The following is an 18,880-nucleotide window of genomic DNA, read 5'->3' on the forward strand; positions in this document are numbered from 1 at the left end:
CATCTCGACGGACGGCCGGCTGCCGCTGCTGGACCCAGGCGTGACGTTGAGGTCGATGATGGCCGCGGGGCGCGGTGTGGACGGCGCGAACACGTCTGGCAACCCCGAGAAACGGGTCTGGCCGTCGTGCCTTGGCGGAGGGAAGCAGGGCGACATGGACGCGGTGCGCGACGTCGGCGACTGGCAGTGCGTAGGCCGGGCGACCGACGAGCCTGTGCTCGCCGGGCCGACGGCCGCTGCAGGAAACCCGGCAGGACGGCCCATGCCAAGCATGAGGATGGCGTGCGCTTTGTTGACGAGGTCCTCCTTCTCGTCGGCAGCGGCCTTGCGCCGCGTGGCCTCGCGCCGCGCGGCCTCCAGCTCCTCGCGCTGGGCGGCGAACTTGGCCGCGGCGGCATTGACCTTGACGACCACTCTCCGTTCCCTCCTCTTCGCCGATTCCGCGTCCAACTTGGCGATCTCTTCCGGCGTGCACTCCGACCGCGGCTTCCTTGGCGCCTTCTTCTTCACCTTTGCGGGCGGGTCGACGGCCAGGCCGCCGGAACTCGGCGGGGCGTCGGCCATGGAGGGGAGAGAGAGGGGGCGGCGGGAGGGACGTGGGAGGGTTTGGGGCAAATGGCGCCAAATGGGCGTGAGGGGGGGGGGTTGGTTTCTCCCACCGACAGGCGGGCCAAGGGAGGACAAGCGCGCGCGTCCCGCCCGTCCGCGTGCTGTCCGTTTCACCCCAAACCAAGCGCAAGTTTGGGCCGGGGATGGGTCAAAAACGGACCGAATCCGGACATTTGTCCGTTTGAGGCCGCGCACTGGGCCGCCTTTTTTGTCCCTTTTACCCCAAACGGACGGGGGCAGACAGGATAGGGTCGCGCGGTGGAGTTGGCCTAAGTGCTTTTCAATAAAGCCTGCAATGTTGGGTTCTCCAACCATCCTTCAATGCCTCTAGTCACCTGCAACATCATCTACCATGCACTGCTGCTTGCCTCCTGCAAATGTGCCTCCCGTACTTTTGAACGGGTGTAGGATCAACTTCATTTGCGACCCAAAAAAATCTTTGTAGATATGTCCCATTTCCAAAAGTCACAGCCACTGCCATGATTCTACTTAAGACAAATTTTCTAGCTTCAGAATCCCGAGCACAAAAACCAACAAAATCCAGAAATCTTTCAAGAATCCGTTTTTCAGTTTATGTCACATATAATATTTTTTTAGAGGAAAGCAAATTGAAGACACCGTTCCTGCCACTTGATCGGTACAAAAACAAGTAACTTGGTACACATCATGTCTGACTCACACCAACTTTACCTGAGATACTTTAGACAAAGTAAACAAAAAAATGAAACAATTACGACAAAGCAGACAAATTAGTGGTCCAAAACCATAGCATTAAGCATCTGAACAACACAACGAAGGGCTAAAACTGGTATCGACAGGATATGTGCTACTGTCTCTCAAGCTCTACAAAGTGTGAACTCACGTCACAGAACTAGATAGCTCATCAAATAAAACAAGTGACCACTCCATGTAAGAATTCTAGGAGCAAATCCAAATCAACCCATATAAAATATGCTGACTAATGGAGTGCATGCCACTTAGCACAGTCGATTCCGTTCTTGAAGGCGTCATCAATACTCAGAAGGCGTTATGACATCATCAATCTTGAGGATCATCTTGACCACCTGTGTTGCCAGCAAGATCTGCTGCTGCTTGCCTATCAGAGTCTCGAAAACATTCTGCTCTTTCATGTCATTGGTACCAACATCATTGCAATCGATGCCACAGCGAGAATTGTTCTCCTAGAAATATGTTCAGAAATGAAATGTTACCCTCAGTTCAGAAGGAATGACATAACAATACTCACTCTGTAAACTAATATAAGATTTTAGATTTTATATTAGTTTACAGAGGGTGTGGTAGATATAAGCTCAAAAACACTGGTGACTGGCAGTGACATGCCAAGAAGGTCAATGCTGGTTTCTGGAAGGTCAGTGCTGGTTTCTGGAAGGTCAGTGCTGGTTTCTGGAACCCTCACATCGTACACTACATGATGTGACTTGAGATGATGGTACAACGTCTACAGCATCAAGCACATTCAATGCCAGGTGGGGAAGGACTAAGGACTAAACACAGGCACTAGCCAAAAGTAACTTCTGAAATAAATTCTATCACAAGCCCAATAAAAACACATGCGGCTAATTAGTAGGAGTATAACAGGACAAGGAGGATTTTTAACATGAGAAGAACAGGCTGACAACCAACATTATAAAGTGATGTCAAAATCAACAGAGAAAACAGAATACCTTGACATGTTGGGATTTTACGACGGTGAGAGTATCAATAGGCGGCAAACCACTGTTTTCAGCTAAAGCTAGTGGAATGGCATCCAAAGCATCAGCAAATGCCCTGATTGCATACTGAAAGTACAAAGAAGCACAATTAGAAGAAAACATAATACATATATGGCTTTCTTTTGTAGTACCAGTTCCAAAACCCCAATGACCTGCTCGACTCCAGGATGACGATCTGCTGCAGCATCAACAGCAATTGAGCAAGATATTTCTGCTGAGCCACCACCATATACAATTGAGTTGTTGATGATCAGATTCCTTGCAACACATAGAGCATCATGAATACTTCGCTTGGTCTCTTCAATCATCATTTTGTTGCCTGTGCAATGCCAGAATACCAATCAGAAGATACCCGTATAAATTATTAGCTTAGATATGACTGAAATGTATACTACCCCTGTCTTGGTTTATTGGTCCCCTTAGTATTTTGTGCCAAATTTTGAACATTGATTTAATTAGCAAAATACTAATGCATGTCACAAAAAATAGTACCATTGGAAACTATGTTCAAATACGACTTTGGTGACATGCATTAACATTTTGTCAGTTAAATCTATGGTCAAATTTAGGCACAAAATACGAAGAGGACCAATAAACCAGGATGGAGGTAGTACTAACTAAGACTGGAAAACAGCAGCTAGGCCTGGTGTTTCTCAGATATTTTGAGGACTTCAATCTTACAATCCTAAAAAAGTAACAGCACACAACTAAATAGTACAGATGATTTTAATGTTATGATATGACTATTACCGATTCAACAAAAAAAATGGACATTATCGTGAACAACAGAGGTGGACATTATCATGAACAACAGAGGTGCCTAGGTTATGTTCAGATTGTGACCAAAGTGTACCTTCCCAATTTTTCGGTCATCACAAAAGAAGCATTGGCTTTTTGTTTGGATGGATACCAACTGTTTGGCATGCAAATGTTTGTTTACCAACTCTAGTTCATTTTCTAGCTAATCTGTTGGCCGGCAAAACCTCAACCAAAATTTTGGCTAGCAACTTTTTGACAGGGCAACCATGGGCACAAACCAAACATGCCCTTATTAAGCCCCAGAACTACATAACCAGTGAGCTCCAAACTGGCAAGGAGTTATATTAAACCCTACAGTGGTTTTGAGGGTGGTACTGAATATATAGCTCAATGATTTGGATTAGTTGCCAACAGACTCCGACATCACCCAGATCAACATTTGAGGGTATATTGGACAACTTTGGATAGTTCATGGCATAAATTAGAAATTTTGTAGTTCACTGGTGTCATTTTATAAGCCGTCTTGAGGTATGGCAAGTACGATAAAATACTATCACGATTAAAAACATGTTGGCATTTCTTCAGTTCTAGTGAAAACAAGAATTATTTCTCATGTATTACAATTAACAGTTGGTACGATCTAATATGGAGTCAACATGCATTAAAATTTTCTTCTAAAACCATTGCTTTGAAAATTCAAAGTACGCATACTGCCAATTGTTATATAACAATATCCATGCTATCCAGTATGAACTGCAAAGTGTGTCTCAAACAGATTCGCGGTTGGTGGGATAATGCCTCCATGGCCCAACAAAGCACTGAGCATACATGTGTCAATATGAAGAAAAGAAAAAACATATACATCAGAACATACCACCGCGGATGAAAATAGTTACAGCTTTGGAATTGGCACACTTCTCGATGTAAAGCATCCGATCTTTTGTTGTTCCAAATGACTTCTCTCTGACTAACCCAGCCTATTTAAGCAGCACAAGCAAACAAACATAAATCTTATGTTTTACAAAGCAAATTAAGATGGCTACCAAGCATGTGCCATTCAAAGTTCAAACAATACATCCTCTGTTTTCTCTAGTATAACTGCTGTTCCAAAGTGCAAGGCATTCACATGGTGTTTTCAAGAAACTGACTAAACAACCAACTCAGCTACCAAGAATAGCAAGATGGTTGAATTAGGGTTGTAGATAAATCATTCAGCATATCAAACAGTGGTGAATGGCCTGCCTCAGAAACCCACACATGGTTACATTCACTCTCTGTTGAACCAAATGCATGCATATTACTTGTTCGAAAAAAGATAGACAGATCAGGTTATACCTTCCCAAGCTTTTCGGTAGTCAACTCTTGGAACCTTGGAACAATCCTCCCTCCTGCAGGCAGTTCTCAAATGTTATGTACTGCCATAAAATATAATTTAGAATCACATGAAGAGAGGTAGGTTACCTGTCGCAATGGCAATTAATTCTAATTCAACACCACCAACCCATCTGACAGCCGGCAGCTCCCTTTGCATGAGTAAATGATTGGCTTCATCATCAAACCCCCATTGACAAATAACTAGGGTTGCACCAACATCCTATAAAATGTACATAGTTACACGATTATGTTTTGAGCAAATCACACACTGAACATAAAAAATAGATTGATGTGCATACACTTCGTGCAGCATAACATAAGTAACATAAATGTCAATAAAGGGAGGTAGGAAGTGTTTTTTGCAGCCTAAGGGTATTAACAATAATGTATCCTACATATATCTAAGAGAGTCATCCCCAATAACTTATTTATAACACATGAAAGCATGCCACACCACCATACAATTATATACGGGATAAGGCCGACCTCAACATGCAACCATGCATGGGAAAAGATCTCCCACAACATGCAACTATGCATGGGAAATTATTTTTCATTCTATTATTCTACTTATATTCAATAAATATTTTACAACTATAAATAATCAAATACAGTAAGTCGTATGTATTTTTAATTTTGGTTCACGTCTTATCAATCAAAATATTTATATTCCACACAATCAAATCTCATTAAAATTAATATATTGCAACGAATTCCCACAGCAACACGTGAGGTACCATCTAGTTATTGTAAAAGAGCACACATCACAAACCAAGAATACAAAAACAAGCTACTCCACAATATATAAACAGTTTGTCCTTTATACGCGTTTACCTTGCATTTCTGAACCATGTCATCGAAGTATTTCTGCTCTTGCCCACGGAGTGTCTGGAATTTCTCTACAGTGTCAATGTCAACCTTATGCTTTGTCTTAGGTTTCGGGGGCTCAAATGGGCAGGTCAGAATGGCAATGTGAGCATCCTCAATTCTCTTTGGCATTTGGGGGTGGCTCATATCTTTGTCAACAATGATTCCTTGTACTAGCTCAGTATCCTCGAGCTTCCCACCAACCTTACCTTCAACCTTAATCAAGTCCAAATTTACATCTTTCCTTTCCAAATCAGCAACCGCAAGGACTGCTTTGACAGCAATCTCAGCTAGAGCCCGCTTACAACGGCTAACACTGTAGAATCAGAATAATTGGACGGGTCAGAAAGGTTGTAATAACCTATGTAAAATGTACCCATACAGAAATACTCCATCCATTACACATTTACACTATATCATCAGCCCGCCATGCACACAGACCAACGCTAACACTAAGAAAGAGTTAGCAAAAAATGATTCAGATGATTATGCAAAGACATACCACAATGGCATGTGACAACCACTTTAACATCTAGTAAGGCAATAAAGCAAGGCTACAGTGTGGAAGTATTGCATCCACACTTTTCATTTCCTCAACTGTAAGTTATTTGAAACACATTTCACTTGAGGTCAAGGACGGTTATACTAAAACGGAAGGGATACTTCCAACTTCTAAGGCTGTAACAAATAGTTTTTCTGCTATACCAGAATATTTCTTTCATGTAATGTCGATTCTAGAAGTAGAACTGTGGAATTGGTATTATTGTACAAAATGAGCTCAAGAGACAACAGGATAAGACAGTAACATCTGCAATTAAAATGACACCAGAAATTCTACAAAAATGTAGGCAAGTATACTGTCCTTAAATTGTGTTCTCGCAAAACAAAGGGAACAAAACTGGCAACATGTTCCCCTGACAGCCTGCCTGTTGCAGACAAATGTGAAGCCCGATTCAAGCCAAAATAATACTCCCTCCGTCCCGAATTAGTTGTCTTAGATTTGTCCAGATGCGGATGTATCTAGACACGTTTTAGTGTTAGGTACATCCATATCTAGACAAATCTAAGACAACCAATTTGGGACGGAGGTAATATCTTATAACTCAGTTCTAAAGCAGCTGACTGATTAAGCACAATATGTTATTACTCACATCTTTGAGGACAAAGTTGTCATGCAGGTCTGCACCAAAGGCTCTATGTCTGTAGCACTGAACTCATATTTCGTGGAGATGCTTTCAAGGTGATCAACAGCTATCCTCGACGCCATCTCATAACCTTCGGCAATCCTTATTGGGTGAATACCACGTTCCAGCAGCTTCTCAGCCTGCTCCAGAAGCGACCCAGCCAGGACCACAACCCCGGTGGTACCATCTCCAATGTCATAGTCTTGACTGCGGGACAACTCCACCATGAGCTTCGCAATCTGGTTGTCAACATCCATCAGCTCCAGGATCGTCGCCCCATCGTTGGCTGAAAATCCATGTGGAAAGAAGGTCAGTAAACAAAACATGAGACAAATCAATTAAGTACGTAAGCACAATATAAATGAAGTGCTAAAAAAACAACCGGATCTCCAGATTCGCATAGGATGGGGGCACCTCGCCTCACTTCAGATAACAGTTGCAGCAGTAAAACTAAGAGCACGCTCGTACCCACTAGATAGAGATAGCTACAGAAATGGCAACCTAGCATTTCCACGATACACAGTCTTCCCATCCGAGCAGAAACATGACGAAACCAACAAACTAGCCCTACAAATCGTACCATATCCTTCCCCAAGCAACAACATAACAGCACGAAAGCAAGGGGCATCCCCCAAACAGCTAGATCTCACTGTCATAAGACTCACTGTGACACCTAAGAGAAACCCTGATCCTCAAAGCACTGCCCTGCCACCGACGCCGAAGATCCAATGGCACGCGAAAACTTCCGGATCTCGTACCAGGCTAACCGGAAGGACCAGACCTAAAACTTGGAGAAAGCGAGAGGGAGCGGGTATTACTGATGGTGACGTCGCCGTCGGGGGATTGGAGCATCTTGTCCATGCCCTTGGGCCCGAGGGAGGTGCGGAGGATGCGCGCGACGGACTTGCCGGCGGCGATGTTGGCCTTCTGCGCGTCGAGCCCCTGCAGGCGCGACTTCTTCTCCTGCTCCCGGAGGATGATGAAGGGCCGGCCGTACTCGTCGAAGGCGAGCGCCATGGCGGCCGGAGCGCTGGCGCTGCCCCTCCCAGGTGCTTCCGGAAGGGCGGATCGGACGAGGACGAGGAGGGGTGCTGTGGTGGGAGGGAATGAGGCGGCGGTATGTTTCTGGGGGGAGGGAGGAGGCGCCGCGGGGGCGAGGGTTTGTGGTGCTTTCTTCTTCGTGCTCCCACTTGAGAACTTCTGGCGGCTTCACTCAGGCAAAACCCTGGCTGTGGTTTGGGCCGGGATGAGCACATGGGCCTGGCCATGATCATGATGTCTAGGGTTTCTGGTAAGCCCAAGTATTGGCCCATGTTCGATGAATCGCGCACCCTGCCCAACAGCGCGCGGCTACATTGGACCGGTCCATTTAGGATACTCTTCCGAACCATTTCTTTTCTTTGTTTTCTTTTTCTGACATTTTTCTCTTTTTTTGGATTTTATATTTTTCTAAAAAATGTTTTCCTTTTTACCTTTTTATATTTCTTATATAATTTATAGTTCCTGAATATTTCTTAATATTTTATAAATATTTTTGAAAAAATGAGATTTTTTTAGGGATATTCTATGAATTTAGAACACCTTTTAAAATATGATTTTTTTAATTCAAGAACACTTATCAAATCATGAACAGTATTTGATATCCAGGATTTCTTTCCAATTCATTAACATTAATTAAAATCTAGAGCATTTATCGAAAATAGAAAAAAATATTTTTAAAATCCATAGCATTTTCCAAAAAAATCGGGAACATTTTTGAGAAATTGAAAAAACAAATATGAGAACATTTATAAATTCACTCTAAAAAATTGAGATTCAAAATACTTTTCAAAATACATGATTTTTTTTAAATCCCAAACAATATATTTGGAAAATTTTACAAATCTCGAACTATTTCGCATTTTGTGAACATTTTCCAAAACCAAAGCCTGTGTCGCGAGCCGAGCCAAACTGTGTGGCGAGGTGCACATTTGCTTTCTCCCGCGCCCGAAATCATTAACTAAGGTCACTCCCACCTTTCTAGGTTGCGCGCTCGAAATCACTTGTCGCAACCTGGGAATTTTCCTTTTTCCTAGATTCTTTTATTCAAAGTATTTTATCTCTCAAACCTTGCGTCCGAATCTCGAATCGTTTTCACTGTTGGATTCCTCGCGTTGAGATCTTCAAAACTAGATATTGCTGATAGGTTTCGACGAACTTTTTTTCACGGAAAATACCAAACCGAAAGCACTTTTTTTTACTTTCCGAGAGGCACACCCGTTCCTCCCGCGGAAGCAAATCTGTGCCTCTACAAGAAGTAAATGTGTGCTCTCACAGAAGATAAAAAAATAAAGACGTGTTTTGTTTCCTTTTCGAGAAGCACGGCCATGCCTCTCGCCGAAGCAAAAAAACACTATTTTTCCCTTTCCAAGAGGCACGACCTGGAAGAAAAAAAGTGTTTTTCACATAAAAAAGTTTTTCACAAAAAAATGGTCCAGTGACTAAGAAAAACCTGGAAAAAACCAAGAAGACGAAAAAACCCGAAAAAATCATCTAAAAGCCAAAAACACGTACAGAAAATTAAAATAAAAAACTAAAAACCGAAAGAAACGTCTAAAGCACGACACGTGGAGGCGGCTGAAGGCGCGAGGTGGTGCGCTCCTGTCCCACCAAAATGACCCTTGAGAGGGCTCTCCCGCGCCCTCTGTGTTTTAGCTGGAGCCTGGGCCGTGAAAAGGCTGCAGGGGTGCACGTTGCCTACATCCACCCCTCAAAATCTTTGCACTGTGTGTGCTAGCTCTTGCGAGAGTGTTTAACAGATAGTCACTCCAGCTCAGAAGAAAAAAAATAACAACAGACAGTTACTCCCTCCGTCCGAAAATACTTGTCATCAAAATAGATGAAAATGGATGTATCTAAAACTAAAATACATCTAGATGCATCTATTTCAATGACAAGTATTTCCGGACGGAGGGAGTATGAAAATGGATGTATTTAGAACTAAAATACATCTAGATGCATCTATTTCAATGACAAGTATTTCCGGACGGAGGGAGTACTAATCAGTGTCATGCTGCGACATGAGCAATCTGATGGCACAGTTATATGCAATCATTACTACACTACATGGTGCTCAAAAGTCCTAAATAAATCACAGCCTACCACACTAGACTAATCAGCCTCTCTCGACTGGCCGTCACAACGAGGTAAGGCCTAAGAAAAAAAATTCAAAAACATGGAGTTAAGTGAGCTAGTTAAAAGGCAACGATTCAGAAAGAAAAAAATATACAGCTTAGAATTCCTTTCAAGAACAGAAATAACTTCTAATATGCTTTCAAGTGTGCCAGACTCCATATGGATATGCAAAAATACCGTGAAGATATGCAGTTTTACATTTACCATCTTACTGACCGTCCACACGGGTGCACTGACCACTGTCAAAAATGGTCGGAGTGAGGAAGAGGCCACTGAAAACATTGTTGAACTTGACCCGGGAACAGAGGCCATGACCATAAATGTCGTCTTGGCACGACCAGAAGCGGGCCAAACAAGGGATATTTGTCACTGGCACTTGACACTCTGAGTAATTTCCATCAAAATCTCTATCATGACGCTACATTTTGTCTCTACGTCGATCCCCTCGAAGTGAATTTTATTTGCCACAGACGACAGCCATTGGTGCGTAGGGCCGCATCAAGATAAAAAAAGAATGGTTTAGCCATCTCCGTGTCAATCAGAATTTGGCCCACTTATGTCTGCGATTTTCTCGTATTTCCGGCGACGACCAGCCGCAGCGACGTCGGCCAACTTTAAGCCAACTCCAACCACCACCCCAAATGATCCGGCCACGTTCGTTCAAGAATAAACGGATACAAAACGCGGCCTAATGCATGGGTGCAAACGAACAAATGTCTATATTTTCTTCGTTTTTGACTCATTTCTGGTCCAACTTTGGGCCACTGATCGAAACGTACACGCGAAGACGGGCGGGACGCGCGTCCTTGTTCCCCATGGCCCGTCCGTCGGGGACGCAACCCATTTTTCTCTTTCCCTGCCTTCCCTCCGTCCTTCGCCCGCCGCCCCTCGCCATCGCCGACACCCCGTCTGTACCACCCATTTTCCTGGCCGCGTCGCCTTCCTCCAAGGCTATCTGAACCACGACCACGCCAATGCCATAGCCGGCCCATGCCCGTGTTTCGAAGGAGCTTTTTGCCGGCGTTCGTGATTCTTTGTTGCCGGTGGGAAAGAAGCTACGACCGCCGGCGCCGCCCATCGACTCCAACAACTACGGGCGCTGCATAGCAACAGCCCCTCCACTCCCCTCCCCCCTGCCCGCCAACACCCACCTTGCTTTGCTGCCTGCGTGGGGAGCTCGAGGTGCTCTTTTCGGCCGCGTCTCCTGATGGGGAGCGAAGCATGAAAATCAAAAAAATCCTACATGATCTATCTAGGAGAAGCACATCAACGAGAGGGGAGAGTATGTCTATGTACCCTCGTAGACCGAAAGCGGGAGCGTATATAACGCGGTTGATGTAGTTGTACTCTTCGCGATCCGATCACGATCCAACCGATCTAGTGTCAAACGGACGGCACCTCCGAGTTTAGCACACGTGCGGCTGGATGACATCTCCTCCTCCTTGATCCAGCAAAAGAAAGCGGAGAAGTAAATGGGATCATAACCAGCACGACGGCGTGGTGGTAGTGGAGCTAGTTCAGCAAGGCTTCACCAAGCGCTACTAGAACGAGGACGGAGGAACTATGGAGTAACGAGAGAGAGGGGCACGCAAGGGCTTGATGTGTCCTCTTGGGGCGCCCCCTCCCCTCTTTATATAGGTGAAGGGGCGTGAGGAACAGCCCCTCCAAGCCCTAGGGCGTAGCCAATGGGAGAGGACTTAGACTCCAAGTCCAATCCTATTCCTACTAGGACTCCTTTTTTCCCCTTCCCTAGCCACTCGGTCTTTTGAGGACTTGGTGCGCCTAGCCCAATAAGGCCAGGGCACCTCCCCTCAGCCCATGCCAGCTCTTGGGTCGTGGTGGGCCCTCTTGTGGACTTCCGGACCCCTCCGAAATTCCCCGGAACCTTCTGGAAGCTTCACGGTACAATATAAAAAAAATTGCACTTTTTTCCGGAACCCAAAATATTACTTCACATATATAAATCTTTACCTTTCGACTATTCCGAGACTCCTCGTGACATCCGGGGTCTCAATCGGGACTCCGAACAACATTCGGTTACCAATCATCAAATATCCCAATACTACTCCATCGTCAATGAACGTTAAGCGTGCGACCCTGCGGGTTCGGGAATCACGTAGTCATAACCGAGACACCTCTCCGGTCAATAACCAATAGCGGGACCTGGATGCCCATATTGATTCCTACATATTCCACGAAGATCTTTTATCGGTTGAACCATGATGTCAAGGATTCGGTTAATCCCGTATGCAATTCCCTTTGTCCGACGATATGTTACTTGCCCGAGATTCGATCGTCGATACCTCCATACCTAGTTCAATCTCGTTACCGGCAAGTCTCTTTACTCATTCCATAATACAAGATCTCGTGACTAACTCATTAGTCACATTGCTTGCAAGCTATTTAAGATGGTGTATTACCGAGAGGGCCTAGAGATATCTTTCCATCATACGGAGTGACAAATCCGAGTCTTAATCCATGCGACCATGCCAACCCAACAGATACCTTCAGAGATACTTGTAGAGCACCTTTATGATCACCCAGTTACGTAGTGACATTTGGATACACATTAAGTATTCCTCCGGTGTCAGGGAGTTACATGATCTCATGGTTTAAGGAACAAATACTTGACATGAAGAAAGCTATAGCAAATAAACTAAAGGATCTGATGCTAAGCTTACGGTTGGGTCTTGTCCATCACATTGTTCTCCTATTGATGTGATCCTGTTATTGCTACTTCTTTAGCTTGCGTTGATTTTACCCTTGAAGAGAAAGGGTGAACCAGCAAAGTAGAGATGAGTATTTCCCTTAGTTAAGAACCAAGATATCAATCCAGTAGGAGGCACAAGCAAGTCCCATAGATGCACCTGCACAAACTAACAAACACTTGCACACAACGTGAAAAGGGGTTGTCAATCCCTTCACAGTCACTAGCAAAAGTGAGATCTGATAGGGATAGGTATAAAAGATAAGTAAAAATGCAAAATAAAGTAAATATAAATAAACTGCAGCAAGGTATTTTTGTATTTTTGGTTTTATAGATCTAAAAATATATGATGAAAAATAGACCCCGGGGGGGGCATAGTTTTCATTAGAGGCTTCTTTCTTGACAGAACGCATACAGTGGGTAAACAAATTACTGTTGAGCAATTGATAGAAAAGCGCAAAGTTATGACGATATCCAAGGCAATGATCATTAATATAGGCATCACGTCCATGACAAGTATACTGGCTCCTGTGCATCTACTATTATTACTCCACACATCGACCGCTATCCATCATGCATCTAGTGTATTAAGTTAACAAGAACGAAGTAACGCCTTAAGCAAGATGACATGATGTAGAGGGATAAACTCAAGCAATATGATATAAACCCCATCTTTTTATCCTTAATGGCAACAATACAAATATGTGCCTCGCTACCCCTACTGTCACTGGGTGAGGACACCGCAAGATTGAACCCATCACAAAGCACCTCTCCCACCGCAAGATCAATCTACTTGCCAAACCAAATCAATAGACCTGAGAGAAATACAAAGCTATCTTAATCATGTATAAAAGAGTTCAGAAAATACTCAAATAATATGCATAGATAACCTGATCATAAATCCACTATTCATCGGATCTCAACAAACACACCGCAAAAGAAGATTACATCGGATAGAACTCCAAGAACATTGTATTGAAGATCAAAGACAGAGAATAAGCCATCTAGCTACTAGCCATAGACCCGTAGGTCTGTGGTAAACTACTCACGCCACATCGGAAGGGCAGCAAGGTTAATGTAGAAGCCCTCCGTGATCGAATCCCCCTCCGGCGGAGTACCCAAAAAGGCCCCATGATGGGATCTCACGAGAACAGAAGCTTGCGGTGGGGAAAAAGTATTTTTGGTGTGCCCTCTGATGTAAGGGGAATATTTGGGTATTTATAGAGCTGATATTAGGATTTGGAGAGCCACGGGGGCCCCACAAGCCTAGGGGCGCGCCTCTAGGGCTTGTGGCCCCCTTGTGGGTCTTCTGGCCTCTTCCCGATGCTTTGTTGTTTTCTTCTGGTGCAAGAAAAATCATCGTAAACTTTTATTCCATTTGGACTCCTTTTGGTATTGATTTCTGTAGAAGACAAAAGCAAGGGAAAACGACAACTGGCATTGGGCACTAGGTTAATAGGTTAGTCCCAAAAAATGATATAAAATAGCATATTGATAATATAATAACATGGAACAATAAAAAATTATAGATACGTTGGATACGTATCAAGCATCCCCAAGCTTAATTCTTGCTCATCATCGAGTAGGTAAATTATAAAAATAGAATTTTTGATGTTGAATGCTGCCTAACATGTTTATCATGTAATCTTTCTTATTGTGGATGAATATTCAGATCCATAAGATTCAAAAAAAAGTTTAATGTTGACATAAAAACAATAATACTTCAAGCATACTAAATAAAGCAATCATGTCTTATCAAAATTATGGCTAAAGAAAGTTATCCCTACAAAATCATATGGTCTTGTCATGCTCTATCTTCATCACACAAAGTATTTATCATGCAGAACCCCGATGGCAAGCCAAGCAATTGTTTCATACTTTTAATGTTCTCAATCTTTTTCAACTTTCACGCAATACATGAGCATGAGCCATGGATATAGCACTATAGGTGGAATAGAATATGGTGGAGGTTATGGAGATGACAAAAAGGGAGAAAGTCTCACATCAACTAGGCAAAATAATAGGCTATGGAGATGCCCATCAATAGATATCGATCCAAGTGAGTAGGGATTGCCATGCAACGGATGCACTAGAGCTATAAGTGTATGAAAGCTCAAAAGAAAAGTAAGTGGGTGTGCATCCAACTTGGTTGCTCACGAAGACCTAGGGCAATTTGAGGAAGCCCATCATTGGAATATACAAGCCAAGTGCTATAATGAAAAATTCCCACTAGTATATGAAAGTGACAAAATAGGAGACTCTTTATCATGAAGAACATGGTGATAATTTGAAGCACAAGTGTGGAAAAAGATAGTAAGATTGTCCCTTCTCTCTTTTCTCTCTTTTATTTTTTCTTGGGCTCTTTGGCCTCTTTTTTTTTTACTTTTTTTATTTCGGGCTCTTTGGCCTCTCTTTTTTTAAGTCCAGAGTCTCATCTCTATTTATGGGAGAATCATAGTCTCCATCATCCTTTCAACACACGGGATAATGCTCTAATAATGATGATCATCACACTTTTATTTACTTACAACTCAAGAATTATAACTCGATACTAGAACAACTATATGACTCTATATGAATGCCTCATGCATACGAGAACAACAAGACAATGATGGTGTGTGTCATAATAAAAAGGAACGGTGGAAGTTGCATGGCAATATATCTCGGAATGGCTATGGAAATGTCATAATAGGTAGGTATTGTGGCAGGTTTGAGGAAGGTAAATGGTGGGTTTAATGCACCAGCGAAAGTTGTGCAGTACTATAGAGGCTAGCGATGGTGGAAGGATGAGAGTGCGTATAATCCATGGACTCAACATTAGTCATAAAGAACTCACATACTTATTACAAGAGTTTATTAACCATCGAAGCAAAATACTAATACGCATGCTCCTAGGGGATAGATTGGTAAGAAAAGACTATCGCTCATTCCCAACCTCCACACGTAAGGAAGACAAACAAAAATAAAGCATGCTCTAACTTCATCGCATAACGGTAGACCATACGTGCATGCTTTGGGAATCACAAACCTTAACACAAATATTCTTACTAATCCACAATTACTCACTACATGACTCTAATATCACCATCTTTATATCTCAAAACAAATGCAAGGAATCAAACTTCTCATATATTCAATGATCTTCATGAAAGTTTTATTATATCCCTCTTGAATACCATTCATATTAAGACTAAATTCATAACCTAAGCAAACTGCCATACTATTTTTGAGACTCTCAAAATAATATAAGTGAAGCGTGAGAGTTAATCAATTTCTACAAAATAAAACCACCGTCGTGCTCTAAAATGATATAAGTGAAGTACTAGAGCAACTGCCTAGCTCAAACGATATAACTGAAGCACATAGAGTATTCTAATAAATTCATGATTAATGTGTGTCCCTCTCAAAAGGTGTGTACATCAAGGATGATTGTGGCAAACTAAAAAGCAAAGACTCTTATAATACAATACACTCCAAGCAAAATACATATCATGTGGTGAATAAAAATATAGCCTCAAGTAATTTTACCGATGGATTGAAGAAGAAAGAGGGGATGCCATCCGGGGCATCCCCAAGCTTAGATGCTTGGGTGTCCTTGAATATTTCCCTGGGGTGCCTTGGGCATCCCCAAGCTTAGGCTCTTTCACTCCTTATTCTGTAGTTCATCAAAACTTCCCCAAAACTTGAAAACTTCACAACACAAAACTCAACAGAAAACTCGTAAGCTCCGTTAGTATAATAAAACAAATCACCACTTTTGGTACTGTTGTGAACTGATACGTCTCCGTCGTATCTATAATTCTTGATTGTTCCATGCCAATATTATTCAAGTTTCATATACTTTCGGCAACTTTTTATATTATCTTTGGGACTAATATATTGATCCAGTGCCCAGTGCCAGTTCCTGTTTGTTGCATGTTTTATGTTTCCCAGAAACCCAATATCAAACGAAGTCCAAACGGGATAAAAACGGACAGAGCTTATTTTTGGAATATTTATGATTTTTGGGAAGTAAAATCAATGCGAGACGGTGCCCGAGGTGGCCACGAGGGTGGCCCGCGCGCCCACTTTAACTAGGCGCGCCCCTGACCCTCACGGGCCCCTCGTAAGGCGGTTGCTGCTCTTCTTTGGCCGCAAGAAAGCTAATTTTTGGAAAAATATCTGGTGAAGGTTTCAATCCAATCGGAGTTACGGATCTCCGGATATAAAAGAAACAGTGCCAGGGCAGAATCTGAGAACGCAGAAACAGAGAGAGACAGAGAGATAGATCCAATCTCGGAGGGGCTCTCGCCCCTCCCATGCCATGGGAGCCAAGGACCAGAGGAGAAACCCTTCTCCCATCTAGGGAGAAGGTCAAGGAAGAAGAAGAAGAAGGGGGGCCCTCTCCCCCTTGCTTTCGGTGGCGCCGGAGCGCTGCCGGGGGCCATCATCGTCACCGCGATCTTCACCAACACCTCCGCCATCTTCACCAACATCTCCATCACCTTACCCCATCTATATTCAGCGGTCCACTCTCCCGCAACCCATTGTACCCTCTACTTGAACATGGTGCTTTATGCTTCATATTATTATCCAATGATGTGTTGCCATCCTATGATGTCTGAGTAGATTTTCGTTGTCCTACCGGTGATTGGTGAATTGCTATGATTGGTTTAATTTTCTTGTGGTTATGTTGCTGTCCTATTGTGCCCTCCGTGTCGTGCAAGCGTGAGGGGTTCCTGCTATAGGGTGTTGCAATATGTTCATGATTCTCTTATAGTGGGTTGCTTGAGTGACAGAAGCATAAACCCGAGTAAGGGGGTTGTGGCGTATGGGATAAAGGGGACTTGATGCTTTAATGCTATGGTTGGGTTTTACCTTAATGATCTTTAGTAGTTGTGGATGCTTGCTAGAGTTCCAATCATAAGTGCATATGATCCAAGAAGAGAAAGTATGTTAGCTTATGCCTCTCGCACATAAAACTTGTTGTCGGTCTATTGAAGTAGTCAATTGCTTAGGGACAATTTCACAACTCCTACCACCACTTTTCCACACTCGCTACATTTACTTTATTGCTTCTTTATCTAAACAACCCCTAGCTTTTATTTACGCGCTCTTTATTATCTTCCAAACTATCCAATAACACCTACAAAGTACTTCTAGTTTCATACTTGTTCTAGGTAAAGCGAACCCTAAGCGTGCGTAGAGTTGTATCGGTGGTCGATAGAACTTGAGGGAATATTTGTTCTACCTTTAGCTCCTCGTTGGGTTCGACACTCTTACTTATCGAAAGAGGCTACAATTGATCCCCTATACTTGTGGGTTATCGTGAACTCATTCTAAATTTATAATGGTGTTATATATGTTGTATTCCGACTTCTCCATGGTTCATACCCCCCGATACTACTCATAGATTCATCAAAATAAGCAAACAACACATAGAAAACAGAATCAGTCAAAAACATAACAGTCTGCGAAGACCTGAATATTACTCATACTTATGTAACTTCAAAAATTATGAAAAATTAGGACAATGTAGGCTATTTGTATATCAATCTTGTGTAAAATATTCAGAACCAAAACATGTTCCTGTGAATTTTAACAATTCTTCCATTGGACGCAAAAGTTTTTGTTTTTCAGCAAAATCAAATCAATTATCACCATAGATCATCCCAAAGGTCTTACTTGGCTCAAACACTAAAACACTCAAACACAATCATTAAAAACAGAAAAGAAAAATATCGGGTTGTCTCCCAACAAGCGGTTTTCTTTAAAGCCTTTTAGCTAGGTGTTGATAATTTTAATTATGCTCACATGAAAGACAAAAAATTGAAGCACAAAGAGAGCAACATATAGCATGTGAAAAACACGTTTAAGTCCAACATACTTCCTATGCATAGGCATTTTATAGGGAAAAAATTTATCAAGACAAGCAAAAACTAGCATATGCAAGGAAGAAGAAAAAAACAATAGCAATCTCAACATGACGAGAGGTAATTTTGTAACATGAAAATTTCTACAACCATATTTCCCTCCCTCATAATAATTACATGTGGGATCATATTCAAATTCAACAATGTAGCTATCACATAGCATATTCTCTACATGATCCACATGCATGCAAAGTTGACACTCTTCCAATAAAGTGGGAATATCATCAAATAAAGTCATGACCTCTCCAAGCCCACTTTAATCAAAAATTTAATAAGATTGATCACACTCCAAAGTAGTGGGACCATTATTACCTAAAGTTGACACTCTTCCAAACCCACTTCATATTCATGACGAGGTGTAAATAAATTTTCAAGATCATAAGAAGAATCACACTAATCATGATCATTGCAATAAGTAGTGGACATATCAAAATTAGCAACCCCAAGCTTGGGGTTTTGCATATTATTAGCACAATTGACGTTAATAAAATTTATAATAACACCACTGCAATCATTCTTTTCATTCAAGGAGCTATCGTGAATCACTTCATAAATTTCCTC

At 42.5% G+C, this 18,880-nt stretch overlaps 1 protein-coding gene across 1 annotated transcript; it reads right to left on the bottom strand.

The window, feature by feature from the left end:
* Nucleotides 1-1,280: 1,280 nt before the first annotated feature.
* LOC119338021 (T-complex protein 1 subunit epsilon) lies at nt 1,281-7,709 on the bottom strand. Its single transcript, XM_037610309.1, has 9 exons — nt 7,345-7,709; nt 6,494-6,812; nt 5,310-5,658; nt 4,563-4,695; nt 4,437-4,489; nt 3,976-4,078; nt 2,495-2,661; nt 2,295-2,408; nt 1,281-1,790 (listed from the first exon to the last, which is right to left on the bottom strand). Exons 1-9 carry the CDS (start codon nt 7,541-7,543, stop codon nt 1,620-1,622), a joined length of 1,608 nt encoding a protein of 535 aa, XP_037466206.1. The 5' UTR covers nt 7,544-7,709; the 3' UTR covers nt 1,281-1,619.
* Nucleotides 7,710-18,880: the final 11,171 nt, after the last annotated feature.

Source organism: Triticum dicoccoides, chromosome 7B (assembly GCF_002162155.2).
Source record: "Triticum dicoccoides isolate Atlit2015 ecotype Zavitan chromosome 7B, WEW_v2.0, whole genome shotgun sequence".
Taxonomy (NCBI): domain Eukaryota; kingdom Viridiplantae; phylum Streptophyta; class Magnoliopsida; order Poales; family Poaceae; genus Triticum; species Triticum dicoccoides.

Bases quoted from the DNA above. Each gene is read 5' to 3' on its own strand.
- LOC119338021 (XM_037610309.1), bottom strand. From the start codon at position 7,543: ATGGCGCTCGCCTTCGACGAGTACGGCCGGCCCTTCATCATCCTCCGG. The intron at 6,813-7,344 runs GTAATACCCGCT...ATGGATTTTCAG, and splicing joins CGACGGCGACGTCACCATCA to CCAACGATGGGGCGACGATC. The intron at 4,490-4,562 runs GTAACCTACCTC...AACTGCCTGCAG, and splicing joins ATTAATTGCCATTGCGACAG to GAGGGAGGATTGTTCCAAGG.